The 13,691-nt window shown below is 38.0% G+C and overlaps 1 protein-coding gene across 3 annotated transcripts in view; it reads right to left on the minus strand.

Annotated features, from left to right (window-relative positions):
* TASP1 (taspase 1) overlaps window positions 1–13,691 on the minus strand; it is a 254,444-nt gene that overhangs the window by 177,932 nt on the left and 62,821 nt on the right. For 2 of the 3 annotated variants that reach the window (XM_068987336.1, XM_068987335.1), the window contains exon 7: window positions 1,132–1,238. The exons of the other annotated variant lie outside the window; for it this stretch is intronic. In XM_068987336.1, the coding sequence (XP_068843437.1) occupies window positions 1,132–1,238 (107 nt within the window). The remainder of the gene's footprint in view (window positions 1–1,131; window positions 1,239–13,691) is intronic. 3 annotated transcript variants of the gene reach the window in all.

The following is a 13,691-nucleotide window of genomic DNA, read 5'->3' on the forward strand; positions in this document are numbered from 1 at the left end:
ACTTCTCTCCATCTCCATCATCCATGGTCCAAGTCGCCATCATCTCCCAACTGTAAAAACTGTGCCACTAGTCCGCTCACTTCTGTTCCGGCCTCCCCCTGTTCTCCACATAGCAGCCCGAAGGAACTTGGTAAAACATATCTCTCACTACGAGAGACGATTTCATACGCATTCATACGTGAGTAAACCACACACAGCTATGACAGAAAGTGTAAGTCAGTATATAAGCCATTACAGAAGGGCTAATCAAAAAAGAATACTGAGATTCCAAGTCTATCAAATGCTGATGTGACATGAGATCAGGAATTGAGTGCTGACTGACCTTGAAGCCGTAGGTGGGGAAGACTGTTACAGCTCTTAACTTGTTTCCATTCCCTAAAAGGCCTAATAAATGCCACACACGGACTCATGATGGCACACAAATGCGTGAAATGCAAACAAAGAATGTTTAAGAACAAGAAAGATACATGCAATTAGAATATGCAAAGAAACCTACATGAATCCAATATATACATTTCCCTCTAACATTCCATTCCCTGAACAGCCATTTTCACCCAGAGCTGCAATGACCAAAACAGCAGCCAGGAGCCACACAGAGCTACTGAGTGCTTAAAAATATGGTGAGGACAAATAAGAAGTTAGATTTTTAGTTTTATTACATTTTAATTAACTTTAATTTTAGAACAGATATTCAATTCAATTATTGGAAAGTTTTAAGTATGCTTGTAATGTAACCTGTTATGTTAATCTACCTTATCAACTATTAATTTTATGATATTAAATACAGATCAAATATTTTGAATGAAAATTTAGTGTCATAATTGAGACATGCTGTAAGTGTGACATATACACTACTTTTGAAGACAATACCGAAAAAAGAGAATAGCTCGCTAATAATTTTCTCACTGGTTGATTTTTGGGTTCATTAGTTTAAATAAAATAAATATTAAAATTAATTTTACCTGTTTCTTTTTACTTTTTTAAATGTAGCTATGGAAAACTTGAAAAGTACATATGTGGCATGCATTATATTTCTACTGGGTCATACTATTCTGAAACTTATATATCTAAATGCAAACTAAATATATCATTATGATACATTAATTATTAATATTTCAAACACCTCCTGACCTTTTCACTTGATTGTCTTCTTTTCTTTAGTTGAATGAAATCTGTTTCCACCCTTTCTGCCAGCTCTAGTTTCCTCTTGTTTCTTTTAAAAGCAGCTAAACTGAATCCTATAAAAGAAACATTAAAAATAACATTTGAAAAATATTAGGGCAGTGGGGTAGACAAGGTATCCTGAAGGGCCTCCTCAGGACAAAATCCTTAAGAATGTTGGATAAAGGGTTTTATAAGTCTTTTCAAGGTACACTGAGGTGAGAGGAGAATAAAAAAAATAATAACCTAAGATTAAAAATTAAGGAAAAGGTCAAATCCAGAGAGAGAAGTGCGTTCTGAAGGTAGATGCTCTCCAGCAGTGTCTGCTAATGCATGCCACAGCCAACTCTGATTTTGAAGGGCTCTGTGTATAAGAGACAAAAGACACTGGGACAGTGCAGCAGGAGAAACCATATCACAGATCATCCACATGAGAAGCGGGAACCCAAAGGGCGATACACCTGATGAAAGGAAAAACTAGAAAACACAACAATACACAAAGAATTAGGAAACTTGTAAGTTGACTTGGCTATAACCATAAGCCGACGTGGCTATAAATATGAGAAGAAAAGTCATGTTACACTTGGCTGGTTCAGGATGGGGAGATCTTGTGTGTGTGTGTGTGTGTGTGTGTGTGTGTGTGTGTGTGTGTGTGTGCAGGCACACATGCACACAGGGTGGGCATGGGCTTCTTCTTAGAGAACAACTGGAATTATAAGAAAAAATACAGATACATATAACATTAAAATATTTTAAAAATCTTAAAATTCAGATAGAATTAGGAGATTTCATATTACTTAAGTGTTCTGGAAGAAACAAATTAAAAAAAAAAAAACAACCAAATGATTTTGGTGAGGTAATGCCTCAAAGACTCATTAAACACAAATGCAAATACTCCCTGGAAAAACCTGCATTTTTCCTCAAAGAATTTCCATGTTCCAAATAACATGAGCCTATAGTTTAAAAAAAATCATAAAATAAAAGAGAAATAAATCATCCCATATGGAAAATAAAAATCAGCCAAACATTAGAAAGTGTAATCCAACCTGCGAAGACTTCATATACTGGAATAATCAGTCATACACAGAGTATAAAATATGTTTATGCTCATAGACATAAGAAGATATTGAATGTATAACTAAGGAAAAATAGATGATAAAATGTCCAGACAGACTTGAAGAAGAACCAAACAGAACTTCTTAAAAAAATAATACAATCATTGGAATTTTAAAATTTAACATACAGATTTAAACAATTAGATTCACCTGATGAGAGAATTACAAACTAGAATATAACACTGGAAAGAATACAAAGTTTTCTGATAATAGCAGACTAAATTATTAAGAGAATTTCTCCCACCAAATATTATCAAAAATACTGGACAAAACATGAAAATTACCACCTTAAAAGCATTAAAACAAAAACTTACTAAAAATATCAAGCTTTTCTGGGGATAAACTAAGGGCTAAAGCTATTATTATTGCACTGTGAACATTGGACAAAACTAGTGCAGTTGAATTTGATTCCACAACATGAAGGACAGCCATAAGTCCAATCCAGAAGAAGGATCCCCCACAGGAAGGCTAGGCTAGAACCAAGCAAACCCACCCCTACCCTCTAACCCAAGAGCAAGTGCATTTAGGCAAAATGGTTCTCCTCAATGTGCTGAAATACCTGCTCACCCAGAACACCATATCCAATAAAATTCACTTTCAAAAATTAAAGTGAAATAAAAATAGCTTCAGGTGAACAAGAATGAACAAATTCATCACTGGCCAGACCCTATACTAATGAAAATACTAAAGGGTGTGCTTCAGTAACAGACAAAATAATACAAAGTGAAAGCTCAAAGACAAAAAGAAAGGTAAGCAGAGGGGTGGGGGATTACATGGAAAGGAAAGGGTATATGTGCAGGTAAATATAAATGAAAAGTGACTAATAAAAAAATGATTAAAGTTTCATTGTACTTTTAAGTACATATTAATTGATGTAAATTAATCATAACAATAGTGGAAAAATAACAAAGATCCTCTAACATATCACTTTTAAGATTAAACAAGAGAATGTTAAATAAGGAAAAACAAATGTTAGGAAAATTAGGTGGAAAAAGAACCAGAGCTGCCATCAAAACAAAGTCTAAGAACAATACTGTAATAATGGATACCCCCCCTCCAAAAAAAAAGGGTAATGGAACTGACCAATAAGTTTACAAACACACTCATGTATATTCTAAGAGAATTTGTGAATAACACTGATATTTCACACCAGTTGGAAATCTACATGTTATTCAGTAAACTTTCTTGGTGCAATATGTTACCTATTTGGGGGAAATAGTACAAATAAATTCCTACCTCACACTACACACAAAAATGAAATCATATAATAACAATTTAAACATATAAAATCTAAACAAAGAAGTCCAAACAGATTAAACCATCACACATGAGACATAAATATCAGTCTTTTTATATCAGTCTTTTTGAGAAAGACTTTAATTTTATTGTTTTTAACTTTGGAGTATTTTACATTGAATGTGATCAAAGCCAAAATCCATCAAAAAGATGGTTCACTGATGGGCTTCCGGTTCAAGATGGCAGAGAAGAAGAACAAACACATATCTTCCCCTCAAAGAGCACCAAAATTTCAACTAGCTGTTGAACAACAGGAGGATGCTGGAACCCACTGAAAAAGATGCCCCAAATCAAAAGACAAAGAAGAAGCCACAGAGAGATGGCTGCAATCAAGATAAAATCAAATCCCATACCCGCTGGGTGGGTGATCCACAGACTGGAGAACAATAGTACCAAAGAAGTTGTCGCACTAAGGTGAAGGTTCTGAACCCCACATCAGGCTTCCTAGCCTGGGGAACCAACAAAGGGACTGAAACTCCCAAAGGAATCTGACCTTGAGGGCCAGCAGGGTTTTGATTATAGGCCTTCCAGAGGACTGACAGAAACAGAGATTTCAGTCTTGGAGGGCACAAACAAATTTTGCATGCACTAAGACCAAGAGGACAGGAGCAGTAATCCCAAAGGAGACTGAACAAAACTGCTCGTAGTGTTGGAGGGCCTCCTGTGGAGGTGTGGGTTGGCAAGGGCTCACCACAGGGATAGAGGTACTGGAAAGAACCCCTGGGCATAAACTGTCTTGGACTTTACCATTCACTTCAGTTCAATCGCTCAGTCATGTCTGACTCTTGGCGATCCCATGAATAACAGCATGCCAGGCATCCCTGTCCATCACTAACTCCTGGAGTTCACTAAAACTCATGTCCATCAAGTAGGTGATGCCATTCAGCCATCTCATCCTCTGTCATCCCCTTCTCCTCTTGCCCCCATCCCTCCCAGCATCAGGGTCTTTTCCAATAAATCACCTCTTCGCATGAGGTGGCCAAAGTATTGGAGTTTCAGCTTTAGCATCAGTCCTTCCAAAGAACACCCAGGACTGATCTCCTTTAGAATGGACTGGTTGGATCTCCTTGCAGTCCAAGGGACCCTCAAGAGTCTTCTCCAACACCACAGTTCAAAAGCCTCAACACTTTTGGCGCTCAGCTTTCTTCACAGTCCAACTCTCACATCCATACATGACCACTGGAAAAACCATAGCCTTGACTAGACGGACCTTTGTTGGCAAAGTAATGACTCTACCTTTTAATATGCTGTCTAGGTTGGTCATAACTTTCCTTCCAAGTAAACGTCTTTTAATTTAATGGCTGCAATCACCATCTGCAGTGATTTTGGAGTCCCAAAAAATAAAATCAGTCACAGTTTCCACTGTTTCCCCATCTATTTCCCATGAGGTGATGGGGCCGGATGCCATGATCTTCGTTTTCTGAATGTTGAGCTTTAAGCCAACTTTTTCACTCTCCTCTTTCACTTTCATCAAGAGGCTTTTTAGTTCCTCTTCACTTTCTGCCATAAGGGTGGTGTCATTTGCATATCTGAGGTTATTGATATTTCTCCTGGCAATCTTGATTCCAGCTTGTGCTTCTTCCATTCTTCCAGCATTTCTCATGATGTACTCTGCATAGAAGTTAAATAAGCAGGATGACAAGATACAGCCTTGACATACTGCTTTTCCTATTTGGAACCAGTCTGTTGTTCCATGTCCAGTTGCATGGAACTGGCAGTTTGAGCATTCTTTGGCATTGCCTTTCTTTGGGATTGGAATGAAAATTGACCTTTTCCACTCCTGTGGCCACTGCTGAGTTTTCCAAATTTGCTAACATACTGAATGCAGCACTTTCACAGCATCATCTTTTAGATCTGAAATAGCTGAACTGGAATTCCATCACCTCCACTAGCTTTGTTTGTAGTGATGCTTTCTAAGACCCACTTGACTTCACATTCCAGGATCTGGCTCTAGGTGAGTGATCACACCATCGTGATTATCTGGGTCATGAAGCTCTTTTTTGTACAGTTCTTCTGTGTATTCTTGCCACCTCTTCTTAAAATCTTCTGCTTCTGTTAGGTCCATACCATTTCTGTCCTTTATCGAGCCCATCTTTGCATGAAATGTTCCCTTAGTATCTCTAATTTTCTTGAAGAGATCTCTAGTCTTTCCCATTCTGTTCTTTGTCTCTATTTCTTTGCATTGATCGCTGAGGAAGGTTTCTTATCTCTCCTTGCTATTCTTTGGAACTCTGCACTCAGATGCTTATATTTTTCCTTTTCTCCTTTGCTTTTCGCTTCTCTTCTTTTCACAGCTATTTGTAAGGCCTCCCCAGACAGCCATTGTGCTTTTTGGCATTTCTTTTCCATGGGGATGGTCTTGATCCCTATCTCCTGTACAATGTCACGAACCTCATTCCATAGTTCATCAGGCACTCTATCTATCAGATCTAGACCCTTAAATCTATTTCTCACTTCCACTGTATAATCATAAGGGATTTGATTGAGGTCATTCCTGAGTGGTCTAGCGGTTTTCCCTACTTTCTTCAATTTAAGCCTGAATTTGGCAATAAGGAGTTCATGATCTGAGCCACAGTCAGCTCCCAATCTTGTTTTCGCTGACTGTAGAGAGCTTCTCCATCTTTGGCTTCAAAGAATATAATCAATCTGATTTCGGTGCTGACCATCTGGTGATGTCCATGTATAGAGTCTTCTCTTGTGTTGTTGGAAGAGGATGTTTGCTATGACCAGTGCATTCTCTTGGCAAAACTCTACTAGCCTGTGCCCTGCTTCATTCCGTATTCCAAGGTCAAATTTGCCTGTTACTCCAGGTGTTTCTTGACTTCCTACTTTTGCATTCCAGTCCTCTATAAGGAAAAGGACATCTTTTATGGGTGTTAGTTCTAAAAGGTCTTGTAGGTCTTCATAGAACCGTTCAACTTCAGCTTCTTCAGCATTACTGGTTGGGGCATAGACTTGGATTACTGTGATATTGAATGGTTTGGCTTGGATACAAACAGAGATCATTCTGTCGTTTTTGAGATTGCATCCAAGTACTGCATTTCGGACTCTTTTGTTGACCATGATGGCTACTCCATTTCCTCTAAGAGATTCCTGCCCACAGTAGTAGATATAATGGTCATCTGAGTTCAATTTACCCATTCCAGTCCATTTTAGTTTGCTGATTCCTAGAATGTCGATGTTCAGTCTTGCCATCTCCTGTTTGACCACTTCCAATTTGCCTTGATTCATGGACCTGACATTCCAGGTTCCTATGCAATATTGCTCTTTACAGCATTGGATCTTGCTTCTATCACCAGTCACATCCACAGCTGGGTACTATTTTTTGCTTTTGCTCCATCACTTCATTCTTTCTGGAGTTATTTCTCCACTGATCTCCAGCAGCATATTGGGCACCTACTGACCTGGGGAGTTCCTCTTTCAGTATCCTATCATTTTGCCTTTTCATACCCGCAGACCCCAGGGCTATGTCACCTCAGGTCAAACAACCACCAGGGAGGGAGAGTAACCCCACTAATCTACAGATAACTGGATTAAAGCTTTACTGAGCAAGGCCCTGCCCACCAGAACAAGACCCAGTTTTTCCTATCGCCAACCCCTCCCATCAAGAAGGTTACACAAGCCTCTTAGCCTCAGCCATCAGAGGGCAGACAGAAGCAGCAAGAAGAAGCACAGTCTCACGAAACATATTACAGAAAGTTAACCATAATGAAAAAGTAGAATGTTATGTCCCAGATGAAGGGACAAGTTAAAATCCCAGAGAAATAACTAAATGAAGTAGAGACAGGCAACTTTCCAGAAAAATAATTCAGAATAATGATACTGAAGATGATCCAGGATCTTGGAAACAGAATGGAGGCAAAGACAGAGAAGATGCAAGAAATGTTTACCAAAGACCAGAAGAGCTAAAAAACAGAGATGAACGATACACTAGAAGGAATCAACAACAGAATAACTGAGGCAGATGAGTGGACAAATGACCTGGAGGACAAAATGGTGGAAATCACCTCTGCAGAACAAAATACAGAAAAAAGAATGAAAAGAAATGAAGACAGCCTAAGAGACCTCTGGGACAACATTATACACACAAACATTCGCATCATAGGGGTTCCAGAAGGAGAAGAGAAAAAGGACCTGAAAAAATACTTGAAGAGATACAGCTGAAAACTTCTCAAACATGGGAAAGGAAATAGTCAACCCAGTCCAAGAAGCTGTGAGTCCCAGGAAGGGTAAATCCAAGAAGGAACACATCAAGACACACAGTAATCAAACTGACAAAAATTGAAGACAGAGATAAAATATTAAAAGCAACAAGGGAAAAATAACAAATAACATACAAGGGAATTCCCATCAGGCTATCAGCTGATTTCTCAACAGAAACTCTACAAGCCAGAAGGGAATGGCATGACATATTTAAACTGATAAAAGGGAAGAACCTACAACCAAGAACATTCTACCCAGCAAGACTCTGCTTCAGATTTGATGGAGACATCAAAAACTTTCCAGATAAGCACAAGTTAAGAGTAATTCAGCACCACCAAACCAGCTTTACAACATATGCTAAAGGAACTAGAGAAGTTCCTGCCTTCTGTGCAGGAAACACAAAAGAAGGAAAAGACCTACAGAAAGTAAACCCAAATCAATCAAGAGAATGGTAATAGGATCATACCTATCAATCATTACCTTAAATGTAAATGGATTAAATGCACCAACCAAAAGACATGGACTGACTGAGTGTATGGAAACATGTGCATGTATGCACTTCCACTTACCACATCACTCTGCTTGGCCACTCCCCCAAACTGTATGTAATTATTTTATATCATTAAGTTAATCATGTTGCCATTACAGCTTGCAATTGCAATTATCTTTCATTTTTTGTCTGGCTATTGATTGTGAAAACTGATAAACATCCTCTACTATTTTAATTATGTAACTATTACTCACAATACCACTCACTGAATACCATTGTATTAATCATGATTGGTCAACAGAAACATAATAGAACTCTATATCACCAGAACTAGGATTAATAGAAAAACCTGTAATCACTTTTTAAAATCCAGATGCATATCAGAATTATCTTGAAATTTTTTGAAAAATACAAATGCTCAGGTATTGCTTTTTTCCTCCAGAGGTCCAGATGTTTCTAATGAGCAGTCATGCTTAAAAACAACTGGAGTGTATGATGATCTTTCACTTTTATCTAGTTTGTTTCATTTCTTTCTATTTTATATTCAGTGTTCCCATTTTATTTAGTTTATGTTCTCTAATTTCTCCATCTTTTTTTAATGTTCTTTTTCAAGCCTCTATCTAGTAGAAAAACTTTTGTATACATATATATAAATATGTATATATGTTTTTTGAAAACTAATGAATTTTTGCCTAACTAAAAAATTATGACATTTTGATTCTACTTGTTTGACTTAGTATGACTAGAATGCTAGATTTCTAATTAAAAAATAGATATGAAACTTTGTGACCCCAATTCTCAAGGCCAAAATACTGGATTGCGTAGGCTTTCCCTTCTCCAGGAGATCTTCCCAACTCAGGGATCAAACCCAAGTCTCCTGAATTGCAGGCAGATTCTTTTTTTTTTTTTTTTTTTTGCAGGCAGATTCTTTACCAGCTGAGCCACAACGGAAGTCCAAGAATTCAGGAGTGGGTAGCCTATTCCTTTTCCAGTGGGTCTTCCTGACCCAGGAATTGAACCAGGGTCTCCTGCATTGCAGGCGGATTCTTTACCAACTGAGCTATCAGGGAAGCCAAATTAAAAAACAGATATGAAACAAACAACAAAGGTTTACTGTATAGCATAGGGAACTATAGTCAATACCTTGTAATAACTTATGGTGGAAAATAATTTCAAAAATAATATATGTGTATTTGTATAACTGAATCACTTTGCTGTGTACCTGAAACATTGTAAGTCAACTATACTTCAATAAATATATATATTTAAAACATTTTTAAAAGATGGTTCATTGATAAAAACCACATAAAATTTTAAATGTCTTAAGGCAAAAAATATCATATGCAAAAGTAAATGATAAATGATATTTTAAAACATTTAAGGTATATGCAAATAGTTATGAGATAAGATTAATACCCCTAAATCAGAATGGTCTAATATAAAATTAATAAGTTCGAGATAGAATTAAGATGGCAGAGTAGGAAGCACCAGGAATCTGTCCCCACACCGAGACAACAACTGGCCTGCTAGAATCTGTCTAATGTAAGTATTATGGAACTCTGGAGTCTATTAAAGAGGAAGGTTTCCAGGGGAAGGCGTGGATATAAACTGTGGTTAATTTGGGTGAATTTCAGCTTATAGCCTCTACCAACTCCCCACTCCCAACCCTGTGGCAGGCAGCCAGACACACATTCCTACAGCAGCTTTCACATAGCTTGTGAGAGCCAGGTGAGCAATAGAGACCCTATCCTCCAAATACCAGAATCTATACTCTGATTGCCAGTTCTGGGCTGAGGTACAGACTCAGAGACAGACAGCCATTGTTGCAGTGCCTCTCCCTCCAGCTGAAGTGACCTCCAGGGAATTTAAAAGGCTACTGCTTTTTCCTCTTTGCAGAGACAGACATTTAAGGAGATATACAAATGGCCAACAAGCACAGGAAAAGATATTCAACAGCATAATCATTAGGCAAATGCTAGTAAAAATCATGAGATACCATCTCATACCCATTAGGATGACTGTTAACAAAACAAACGCAGAAAATAAAAAGGGTTGATGAGGCTGTTAAGGGCTTCCCAGGTGGTACTAGCGGTAAAGAACCCGCCTGCCAATTCAGGAGACTTAAGAGAGACACGGGTTCAACCCCTGAGTTGGAAAGATCTCCTGGAGAAGGGTATGGCAACCCACTCCAGTATTCTGGCCTGAAGAATCCCATGGACAGAGGAGCCTGGCGGGCTGCAGGGGGTCACAAAGAGTTGAACACAACTAGTGACTTAGCACTGACGAGGCTGTGGAGAAACTGGAACCCTTGTACACTATTACTGAGAATTTTAAATGGTGGAGCTGCAGTGAAAAAGAGTACAATGGTTCTTTGAAAAGCTAAAAACAGAATTACCAAATAACCTGGCAATTTCACTTTTGGGTACCCAAAAGAATCGAAAGCAGATATTTATACACCTCTGTTCACAGCAGCAATTATGCATAATAGCCAAACACCGGAAGCAACCCAAGTTGTTTCAACCCATTCAGTGTATAAATGGATATACTAAATGTAGCGTATACATAAAACGGAATATTATTCAGCCTTAAAAAGAAATTCTGACATGTGCTACAACATGGCTGAACCTTGAGGACATGATGTAAGTGAAATAGTCCTGTCACACGACGGAAAATGTATAATTCCACTTATAAAAGGTACCTAGAGTAGTCAAATTCATAGGGACAGAACTCAGAAAGTTGGTTGCCAAGGGCCAGGGGGAAGGACACGAGGGAGGAGTTAGCATTTAATGAAAACAGAGTTTCAGTTTTTCAGATGAAAAGCATTTTGTAGACAGATGGTAGTCACAGTTGTACAGTGTAAATATAATTAAAGCCACTGAAATGTACCATTAAAAATGTTTAAGATGGTAAATTTTACATTGTGTATTTTACCAAAATTTAAAAAAAGACTTACAAAAAAATGTACATGAATTTTTATTTATAACAGCATTATTTATAATAGCCCCGAACTGGAAACACCCAAATACCTTTCAGTAGATAAAGGATTAAACAAACAGTGATACATCCTCTGTTTAGCAATTAAGATGGGACAAGCTATTGATAAGTACAATCATCTGGATGAATTGCAAGAAAATGATACTAAGTGATAAAAAAGCCAGTTCCCAAAAACTCATATCCTGTAGGACACCATTTATATAATATTCTTGAAATGACAAAATTGTACAAATGGAGAAAGATTAGTAACTGCCAGGTGTCAAGGAAAGGGATGAAGGTGGGAGGCAAGCGGGTGAGACTATAAGAGAGCAACAGGCGCGGTCCCTGCGGTGACGAAAGTGCTGTGCATCTTGGCTGTCAGTGTCTTGAATGTGATATTATACTATTAGTTTGGCAAGATGTTCCCATGGGACAAAACTGGGCAAAAGGAACATGGAATTTCTCTGAATTATTTCTTAGGATTGCATGTGAATTTATAAGTACTTCAAAATAAAAAATTTGAAACTGGCCATATTAACTAGCCATATGGAATTAAGTGTTGATATATCTATGCTAAAACTCTGCAACTATAGAATATGTTAACACATGCTATCTTCCAAAGTATCCTAAACAGAGGCAGAAAAACTACTGAAATATAAGAACACAGCCTAGCCACAGAAAAGAAGAAAACAGGATCCTTTGTGGCAGAATCATGCCCATAAACTGATAGAATAGGAGGTCCTAATCTACTCTTTACTTAATTTAAAGATGTACCACAGGACCTATCAAAGCAAAACATAGCTTAAAATTAAGGAATAGATGGTAGCAACTTTGTAGCACAAACTAAGGTTGTCCTTTACCAAAGGAAAACAAAATCACATCCCTTCCAACTTCAACCTTAATGAACTTTCTAGAAGAATTCAAAAGAATGTACATATTCTATCCCAGACATTCTGAAAACTGAATGCACTGAAATTACCTCCAAAACTTTAAAAATGGCAGATGCCTGGGTCCCATCTAAAAGCTGCTGTTTTAATTGATTTTGAGTGCAGCCAGGCCTTCAGGATATTTCAAAGCTCCCCAGTGACTGATGTACAGTCAAAGCTGAAAACCACTGCTCTAATGGATACACCTAACTCCAGATAAGATCAGTCACTAAAATCATCATATCAGTCAATGCTACAGAGCTAAGCCTAATCAATTCTAGTGAAATCACATCACCAAGATCATCTTCATATCCAGCATATGGTGAGGGTGATATTAAGAGTCAACATTTGAGTATTGCTATGGACCAGAAATTGGAGTAGAAATTCTTTACAATTTACATATTTCAAGGAATCACAACATCTCCATGAGAAAAGTTTCTAGGAGGTAACTTGCCCCTGATCATAAAGGCCTACAAAGTATGTGGTCACAGTATGAGCTACTATGTGGTCATCAAAGGTATCAACTGTAAACAGCCAGATTCCTCAGAAGTACACAGTAAACCACTTAAGAATCTGGCGATAGCTAGCAAAACGGTAAATGCACGTCCTGTATGAGTCAGTAAGTCTACTTCCAACTATTTAGCACAATAAAACATATATATATATTAAGTGATGTGTATAAGAATATTCATGAAATCATCAATGTTAATGGCAAAAACTAGAAACAACCTGAATGCCTATCAATAAAGAAACTAAATAAATTGGCAAAATGCTATTCAGCAGTTTAAACTTAATTCATCTCTCTATATACCAGCATGGACAGATTTCAAAATACTTCTTGCTGACTGACAAAAAGATATTTTTAAAAATCATATTATGCTACTACTTACCTAAAAACTAACTAAAGATACTGCAGTATGATACCATTTATCTACTTCTAAAAATACTACTACTAAACATTTCAACATTTCAACATTTCTGTTGGAACAGAGAAAAGCAAATCAAAGAGGTAACTGTGCTTATCAGACTGGGCTGCTGCTGCTGCTGCTGCTGCTGCTAAGTCACTTCAGTCGTGTCCGACTCTGTGCGACCCCACAGACGGCAGCCCACCAGGCTCCCCCGTCCCTGGGATTCTCCAGGCAAGAACACTGGAGCGGGTTGCCATTTCCTTCTCCAGTGCATGAAAGTGAAAAGTGAAAGTGCAGTCACTCAGTTGTGTCCAACTCTTAGCGACCCCATGGACTGTAGCCCACCAGGGATTTTCCAGGCAAGTGTACCGGAGTGGGGTGCCATAGCCTTCTCCGATCAGACTGGGCAGGAGACTGCAAATGGGAATGGGAGTATAAAGGAAGACCAGGTTTACAGAGAATGCTCCATTATTTAAGAAAGCAACATATTCCTATGCCATGCAATTAAAAAGTAATAATACAATGTTTAGATACATTTATTTATATTATTTTATTATTATAGGGCTTCCCTGATAGCCCAGTTGGTAAAGAATCCACCTGCAATGCAGGAGACTCCAGT

Source organism: Capricornis sumatraensis, chromosome 15, assembly GCF_032405125.1.
Source record: "Capricornis sumatraensis isolate serow.1 chromosome 15, serow.2, whole genome shotgun sequence".
Classification (NCBI taxonomy): domain Eukaryota; kingdom Metazoa; phylum Chordata; class Mammalia; order Artiodactyla; family Bovidae; genus Capricornis; species Capricornis sumatraensis.